General features: G+C 39.9%; 1 protein-coding gene across 1 annotated transcript; it reads left to right on the forward strand.

Moving 5' to 3' along the window:
- Positions 1-5,737: 5,737 nt before the first annotated feature.
- On the forward strand, positions 5,738-8,862 carry LOC116260047 (zinc finger CCCH domain-containing protein 44-like). The gene is made up of 2 exons (XM_031638123.2): positions 5,738-6,148; positions 8,467-8,862. The coding sequence occupies exons 1-2, from the start codon at positions 5,837-5,839 to the stop codon at positions 8,584-8,586; spliced, it is 432 nt and encodes a 143-aa protein (XP_031493983.1). The 5' UTR covers positions 5,738-5,836; the 3' UTR covers positions 8,587-8,862.
- The last annotated feature ends 302 nt before the right edge of the window (positions 8,863-9,164 follow it).

The following is a 9,164-nucleotide window of genomic DNA, read 5'->3' on the forward strand; positions in this document are numbered from 1 at the left end:
CATTCTTCTTTCATCTTACATTGCTCTTCCATCTGTGCTCGCTCTTTGAGATCTCAGTCATCCACTAGATATCATGCCAAGAAATGGCTGCTACATGTTCACTAAAATCCAGCAATCCATGAATGGTGTTTCAGAAAGATTCGCGTTGATAAATAACGTGCAGTATAAGCGGTTAAATTATGCAATAGCTCTAGGCGATTCCGAGAATCCTATGCTCTACCAACAGGCAAGTGGAGTATAATATAACACTGTGGCTCTCATTACTGACAAATATGGCGGGGTCAGAGAGGCTGCAGGAGAAGAGGAAAAAACAGTATAAGTGGGGTGCAAGCGCAGAGTTTCCCGGTAAAAAGAGCAGAGTAAATAGAGTCGTATCTAAACGCGTGCCGGAATAAATTTCCCGCAATGCTGTTCATACAGTGGTCTCGATTCTCGAACTGGTCGGGCCTGCTGTCCTGACTCTGTATTAAGTGCCGTTGTTCACGCCGGAGGGACCGGCTTTAGTGTGCGGTCTTCTCTCTTATGTTGTTGTTTGGTCGTCGGACCAAGTTGGTAAAGCCACCGCGTTTTAAAGATAGGAGAAGAGTAAATATGATGTGATCAAAGACTACTTTTACTTATGAATTAAGGTGGTGGCACTATATTTTTTAGAATCTATGTGTTTCCAACTGGGCCGTGGCGTAATAATCAACTTGATCACGAAGTAGGTCACTGGAACTGGACCGAGTCTGGGCAAAGTAGGCTCGTACCTCCTCATTTCTTCTGATGAGGTCACGTGTTTCTGTAGTGTTCTGTGATCAAACCGTACGCACATCGAGCCTTGAACAGGTCCTTTAAAAGCACGTCGATTATTGTGCCAAAGCTGGCTCGCGAAAGCGACTAGGAACTTGCACGGACTGAACCGCGTTGGATGGTGTAAACTAAATCATAAAAAGGAGAAGGAGGGGAGAGAAGAAAAGCAGGACAAGAAGATGCCTCCTGTCCCAATAAAGGTTGGAGAAAGGGGAGACGTTCGGGTTTGCGAAGTGCATAATTTGTTTAGATTGATTCAGTAGTTCAAACCCTTTTTAAGTGAGTAAAAGGAAGGCCATCAAATTTACCGTCATCTGCATGGTGTAGGGCCCTTTGATGTTTCTGTCGGTAGAGTGGAGTCGCTGAAAAAAGAGAAAGTTCATGATTTATATTTTAATGGCTCGCAGAATCGAAAAATTAAATGCGATTGACCTTTGATTCAATAGAAGAAAGGCGTTTGAATGCCTCTGCTTGGTGTTTTGACTGTAAGAGGTTCCGTTAAAGTGCTTGGTTCCAGGTTCGGACTCTATTTTACAAATTGAAGCATAAGATCTGACATTTATACGCAGTCTGGTTGAATCTTCATTGAGTATCGGTTGAATATCGGAGTGCAGTTCAGATTCGACTGTGAATAATCGCAAAAGTGACTGCATAAACAACTGCGTAACTTTTTTCTGTTTCAATGTTAAACGGAACTGAATAAATTCGAGGACAATCAAGCGTTGGTAAGAAAATTGTCTTTTCAAAGGGAAGAAAAGCAAAAGCAGCAGGTGATCGGTGAAGGTTCCATGGACGCCACAGCAAAAGAAGAACTGACAGGGAGTAAATGCGAGAGAAATCATTTACCGAAGTGAAACGAAGAACTTCAGTGGCTTGTCCATGTAGAGAGAGAGTTAGAGAGAGGGGAGAGTTATAGTGTGTGAGTTGTCATGTGGGTGTCTGTCAGATCGATAGGAAGATGGAATTGCTGGCATTGGTGGAGGGGGGAGTACGTTCATTGATTAAGCGCTGGACTTTTCTTCATCTCCATCTTGTCACCAGAGAGCAGAGCAGTAATTTCTCGATCGCTGTTTTGTAGCACAGTAGGAGGATCGAGAGTTGTACCAAATTGCCTCTTCACGCAACAAAGCAGCAGCAATGCCGGAAGTCGGCTGCTGCAGATGTGTGTGAGACTGCTCCCTAAAAACAGGAGGTCTCCTTCTTTTGAGAGGGTTCGATTTAAAAAACTCAGGTGAAGGACAATGTAGTTTTTACTTTGTTCTTACTGATCTAAAAAATAGTTTACTGAGAAGGTGAATTTGAGTCAGGATGATACGAAGAGAAAACCCAGGGTGCATGACGACAATGGAGACATAAAAATTTGATGTGAGACCCACATCGGATTACACCTAACAATTCCTTTTCCAATTTAGCAAATAAAAGGAGAAAATATAGACCTATTTTTAATCTGTTAATATAATTTACCATTGACATTGAAGGAAACTTTAGTTGGCACTCACAAAAAACAAACTACAGACCAAATTTTTACCGGTCACTAGTTTGATTAGCTATCACAATTCCCCTTGGGGCTATCTATTGGGCTATCTATTGCTGTTTATAAATTTATATCTATATTTTAAAGAAGAATTTATCATTTTTGTTATTTTAGACAAGTTCGGCAACTTCATTTGGCTAAAGCGATGCGATTTTTTTCTAACATCTTACGTTTATGTTAAAGAGTTTCTTGGGTCATGTCGGCAGAAGAAACTTCAATAGGAAAAAACGTAACCTGTGGAATCTGTATTGGGACATTCATTAAAAAAGGAAAAACAAGGATGACTACATCAATGAGGCATGGCCTACAGGGGCCGAAGGTGGATGAAACCACTTTAAGATATTTATGAGAAAAGCTCTCTTTTTCTTAATTAACAGCAAAACATTAATTTACTACGAAGGAGGACTAAGATGGTCCCTGTCAAGGGCGTCGTTATATAAATAAAATTTTAAAATTTTTAAAGGACATCGGTTTGTAAATGAGACAAAATTTCTAAAATATCAATATAAAAAGCAAGCATTTTTTGTGGTTCTATGTGAGCAATTGCCACACCTGCCTCCCAAGACCTATTCAACATACAACCACCAGTCTGGATTAAATAGGAGATTAGCTATGAGAATCAACAGTGGGCCATTAAATCATTGAATGACTTATCACCTGTCATATCTAAAAGAATTAGCGAAGGAGAAAGCTTCTTTTTTAGTTTCAGCAATGAAGCACTCAATTTTATTTTTCTGTTACACCGACGACAATGGTGGCAAGGAGGGGAAAAACTGGGTTCTGAGGAGGATGAAGCCCTCCACTTAGTTACCATCTATATCGCAGGCCTGTATGGAGGAGGATGAAGAGTTAAAATGGACGAAGGATAACGATGGAAGAAAGAAAGCAAATAGCTTATGCAAGACGAAAGAAAGCTTAGGGAGAGAAATGAAAACCAAATTTGGGAAGCAATTTGTAGTTTAGGAGGCAAGGTCTTTGTCATGCGCCTCATATAACATAAACTTGCATCTGTTCTAGTCTACCGAAAGTATGCCCTTCCAAATTCCCAATGTTCTGCCCAACAAAGTAGAAGCTTGCATGATGAAGTTCCTGTGAGCAGTGAGGAAGAAAAAATGGAACTGTATCTCTTGTCATGAAGGTGATTTGTAGGCCTAAACAGGAAGGGAGGTCCGTCTTGGTCCTCTCATAGACGCCAACAGAGCCCTTCTCTCAATGAGGGTGTGTTGGATTATCAATTGTGAGTCTTCTCTCTCTAAATCATATTGCTTGTGATATATGTAGAGAGCTGGAAGCTTATGGTTTAATGACAAGAAAGCTCGAGGTTGAGATGGGACTTCAAGGGTTTGGCATAAGGGGGCAACAAAGCACGCTAGGTGGTCAGTTTTTATTTTGAATGTAACACCGAAAGTAAACCTTATACTCTAAAAAAATAAATGGCTTTTGATTTTTTTAAACAATAAAAAACCCCGCTGACCGGGAGATGGGAATGTATGATATGGGATGGTGGATAACAGGTAGGTATAAGGATTTACTAAGAAATTGCGTTACGGAAAGAGTAAAATTTTAGGGTTGTCACTAACAAATTGCCACTTTTTTTGTTTATGAATATTCTCAAAAGATCAAGATAAATGCATAAAAATAATGTCAAAATCTTTTATGAATATATTTAGGTTTTGCTATTTTTTTATGAATATGCTCAAATGATTAAGTTAAATTCATGAAAGATCATGTCAAAATTTTGTATGAGTATACTTAAATTTTTGTGGCGGGTTAGATGAACTTTGAACTGAAAATGTGAGAGGTGAGGAATACCTCGTGAGCAGAAAATGACCTCAGAATGAGTATTGTCCAGTGATTCTCACGTGAATAGGCGCAATAGGAAGTCGTGACTTCAAACAAAGTTCGGACTCTATGAATTCCCCTAATTTAGTGCCAAAGCTCCTTTACTTTAAATGCTTAGCACACCAACACAAGGCACCTCGTCTCAATGCACTCAAATTTTTTGAGTGATTCGACTTTATAAGGGTGGGAACTGGACCGAGGGCTCATCCGAGACAAACCTCGAGCTCAGACGAAAAAAATAGTCATTATTAATTATAAAAATATATTATATTATATATATATTTCTTTATATAATACATATACTATAATTTTTTTTATTAAAATAAAACTGGGCCAAGCAGGAGCGAGTCCGAGCTCAGAGCCCAATTCAAATCACCGAACTGCCAAAATGAAGCCGGAGCCTTCGATCGCCCCTAATCCTGACCCACTAGAGGGGAAAAATAGAAAGAAAAAAATTCAGAGGCGGTAAAGCCTGTGAGGTTGACAAGGAAGAAAGCTATTGTTGAAAGTGAAGAGATGACATCTGGAAAGGAGAAGTTGACTGCTTAAGTCGGCTGGCTCGTCCATTTTTGGTGCCGAGGCAAAGCTACTCACCATGAATAGGTGTGCGTGTACGCATTGCCTTGGACGACACCACGTAAAAACCATCTGTTAATTAATGAGAATCTCGCGGCACTGTGTAAGGATCAAAGCCATGGTTTGTGGAATATCAGACAAGATTGAAGAGAAATATCAGACAAGATAGGAAGTTTTTGAGGATCAAAGCCATGGTTTGTGGAATTGCATGCAAGGAAGCGACTGTACATGGAGCTCGCTCTACTGAATAGAAGAATTTGCATTCGACGCTACTTGAGAAGAGAAGAGAAGATCAGTGGGGAGGACGGAGAAATTGCTGAAAGCCGGAAGGCTCTACTAGTCGAAATGAGTTTGTTGATTAGCTGGTTGGGAAGAAACGAAGAAGCTATCTATTCTTGAAATCGGTCCAAAGACCTTGTTGTAACTTCCCATATCAGAAACTACTCGACGATTTAAGACTCTCATGTACCTTGAATTTCACAAATGAAATATAACTTCTCCCAAGTTTTCCTCTGATTTCAACATTATAAAAATGAACCTCTTCTTAGTGAAAGCTTACATTAAACATGCGTAAAGAAATACTGTAAAAGAGAAACATATGATGTTTCTTTTGTCAGGTTTATGCGACGTTAAAGCATTTTTTTTCTCAAAAGGTTTTAGATAAACTGGATACTTCTTGACGCCACGTTTGTTCTTCTAAAAGAATTGTCTTATATTATGACATTCAGGATCAACAACCTTTTCTGCCTAAAATGGAGATATTTTGAAGAGACCACAAATATTTATTGTGCAACCTTGCTATAAGTAGGAGTTTTCTTTTTCAAATGTTCAAATGTAAGCTTAAATGCTTGCTTAAGATGATGACTTGGGTGCTGAAATGTTATAATAAACAATCTGTTTTATCTAAAATAGAGATATTTTAAACAGACCGCGGATATTTGTTGTGACGAAAATACTATAAATATGGAGGGGGCTTTTTGGAGGGATAAATTCGACTTCTGCCCTATCCCTTCGCACAAGTTTTGAAACACGAAGGAGGCATTCGGAGCCACACTCCTCCGCGCTTTAGTACGAGAGGGAAGAGGGGAATCCATGGCTACTCTCTCACTGTGGACTCGATGGCCGACCTTCCGCGCTATTCCCGATTCCTGCTCCGCACTTCCTTCATCAGTTCCCGACGTCCTTCTCTTCCGTTCCCATCACCCCCAACGTGCGGCTATCTCCTGTGATGCCTCCAAGCCAACGGCCACCACCACCACTTCCACCGGGAAGAAGGGGCCTCGTGGTATCATGAAGCCACGCCCCATCTCACCCGCTCTTCAGGAGCTTGTTGGTGTCCCGGAAATCCCACGCACTCAAGCCCTCAAGCAGATTTGGGCTTATATCAAGGAGAAGAACCTTCAGGTCTAGAAATGGAAGAAATCCGTTTTGAGTTTCTGCTTCATTTATCAATATTTCCTCTCTTATCTTGTTGTCTTCCTGCTATGTTAGTCTTGCTTTGCCTTTGCTTCGACGTTTTACGCGAAACTCATTTCATAGTTGCTCTGTTTCTTTCTTTTTTTTTTTCTTTTTTTTTTTTGGTTGCGAACTACGCTTTGGCTACTGTGGTTGTGCATGTGTTCGTTTGTTGATTGGGAATATTTATAGTTTGTTGAAATTGTCATATCGCTTTCGATCTATATCTTGAGCATTCGGTATTTGTGTAATAATACAAATGCAATGCCCGTTTTAGCACTTTTGTAGATGGTGGGGCTTCCCTACGCGGTTGATTTGCATTGTACAACTGTTTCTTTATGCTTTTTATGGATAAGGATTAAATTGGTGACCTTGTAGTAGGTTTGTATGTCCGAGATATACATGTTAATTCCTCTGGACGCTACAAGCTCCAGTGTATAGGAAAACGGTCCTTTTAGTTTATCATGCTGAAACTGTGGAAGTTATTTTTTCGTGAGGAAGTTGATGTAGTGTTTGAAGCAATCCTCCACTTCTCTTGGTGGTATTTGCTATTCCATCTTCTGGAAGACAGCTGAGCCCCACTTTGTCTCATTGTTTCCATAGCGCAGGCTTGAGATATATCGATTCCATATAGCAGAACCGTATTCCGAATGTTGGCTACATGAAACCAAAGAAAGCCTGAGAGACATCATCAATCCCTTTATTTCATGCCTCATTTTACATATGGAGGCAACAACCCATCTGGCTTCAATAGACTAGAGTGCCGATAGATTGTGTATCTTGCATTTTTGTCTCCCTCTCTTTTTGTGTGCTTGTAGACTGTGTCTTCTGCTTCCCCCTTTTTGTTGGTCGACGATCAATGTTATATAGGAGTACATTTCTGATATGTGGCTACAGCATTGAAACCGAGAATCTTGGTGATTGGTTTGGGGGGTTTGCAGGTGGTTGGTTTGGAGGATACCATGTTAAAAATTTTGTAGGCTAAGATGATCTCACTAGGTAGTGCTAAAACCCGTTTTTCTACAAGATGGTGTCTTGTATTTATAGTTAATCAAGGTGTTTGGATGGTCCTTCAGAAGGGACAAATATACAATTAAGCTACCATCAACTGTTTGAATTTGCTTGTCATCTTTGGATTTCCTCTTGTTCGTCTCTATTCTCTGCCTTTATCTCCTAAACTTTCTCCAGTTGTCTTGTTTTTTTTCTCTATAATATTCTGTTTAAAAATTTAAGGATTCTTTGTCCTAGTCACCTATGTGTAACATGGACCCAACAGCCAGCCAGGGTAGGCAACTGAAGTTTGTTATGCCTCCTAGATTATGTTGATCGATGCTGATGTGTGAAAACATAGTCCTTGAAATGCAGCTTCTTGGATGTTGTGGGATATATGAGCTTGACAGCTTCTACAATATCATGCCTCATCAAATTTTTAGTCTCAACCCGAAACTCAATTATTGGCCTCTCCTAAGTGGAAGATTTTGCTATTTGTAAAATATGAATGGTAAAATAATATTAGGTTGAATGTATAGCTGTTCTCTCTGCATATTCATGTTGTTGGGCAGTACTTTTTTTTTTCTTATGCATAGATATTCTTGTACTGTTTATCACATTGCTGCTTACTCCGCGGACATTCCATTTTTCTATATCCACTTGCAGTTTCACTACACGCAGTTTTTTTCTCTTTTTTGACTCGTTCTGTTGATTTCCGGAATGATCTCACATTGTGTATGCTTATCTACTTGTTTGAGCTTGTCAATGATCTTGTAGTGTTTTTTGTCACTAGTTCGTCTTTAACTTGTGAGCTTCTGATTTACATGTAGTAGCCTATGTTCATTGAAACTAGCTTCCCCCTCCTGATGTGCAGTTTGTTGAACAAGCTGGCTGAATTTCTTACCTTGGACATTGAATGCAACCTCTTCTTGGTCGGGCCATGAAGTGGCCCTTCACACGTAAATACTGTATAGTTGTAAAACGTCGTAAAAACATTCATGAAGTTTCCCATGTGGGAAAAATGTTCTGGTTCAGTCTGCATGTTTGGTTTCATCCTGCAAAGAGTTGGCTTCCGACTGGTAACCCATTGAATGTGTAAAGTTGTTTCATGTTTGTTTGCTTTTTGGCATGCTTCCTGTTTGTGTATTGCCTTTGTAAAGTTGATACGTTCTATTGTTTTATCTTCACAAGTGGATCAGATTTCATGCTTTGAATCTCGATCTTGTGCGTTTTTGTTTTTCATCTTTTTTCTGATATCTTGGCTCTTATTATTTCAGGACCCTGATAACAAGAAAATCATTATTTGTGATGAGAAGCTCAAGAAAATATTTGCAGGTAAAGAAAGGGTTGGCTTTCTTGAGATCTCTGGTCTGATCAATCCCCACTTCTTGAAATGACCTATGGATAATTGGCGTGTTTCAAAAGTTAGGCGAGGAGGTGGAGGAATTAGCATTTTTGTACATGTTAACTTTTAGCTGCTCGTAGTGATAGAACAAATGGGACCTTTAGATTTTGGTGGCAATATGGCACCTTAACGGATTGCTGCGTCATGTTACAGCTTCTCGAAATGCTTAGCGTGCACAGTAATCAGTAAAATTTGACTCTCTGTCTGTGTGTGTGTGTGTGTGTGTGTGTGTGTTTGTGTGTGAGTAAAGCAAGAAATATTGGATTGATGATTCCTTCAAGAGGGGAGTAACTTGGGTAGGCAGATTGAAGATTCTTGCGGACAGGGGTAACTTGCTTAGGCCAGCCCTAGGCGTTTATATTCGACTGATGATTCCTGCAGGCTGCACACCGAAGTAACTTGAATATGCTAAACCCCCGGCCGTTCGAGAAGTTAACCTTGCCAGGAGGGTTCACGGAGATGATCAAATATCAATTTGTCACAACAATGGTTTTTGATAATCGTTTCTTTTACACATTTTCAAGAATGACTACGATTATAGCTTGGCAACCTTCGTACCTCGTGGATCTA

Source organism: Nymphaea colorata, chromosome 9 (assembly GCF_008831285.2).
Source record: "Nymphaea colorata isolate Beijing-Zhang1983 chromosome 9, ASM883128v2, whole genome shotgun sequence".
Taxonomy (NCBI): Eukaryota; Viridiplantae; Streptophyta; class Magnoliopsida; order Nymphaeales; family Nymphaeaceae; genus Nymphaea; species Nymphaea colorata.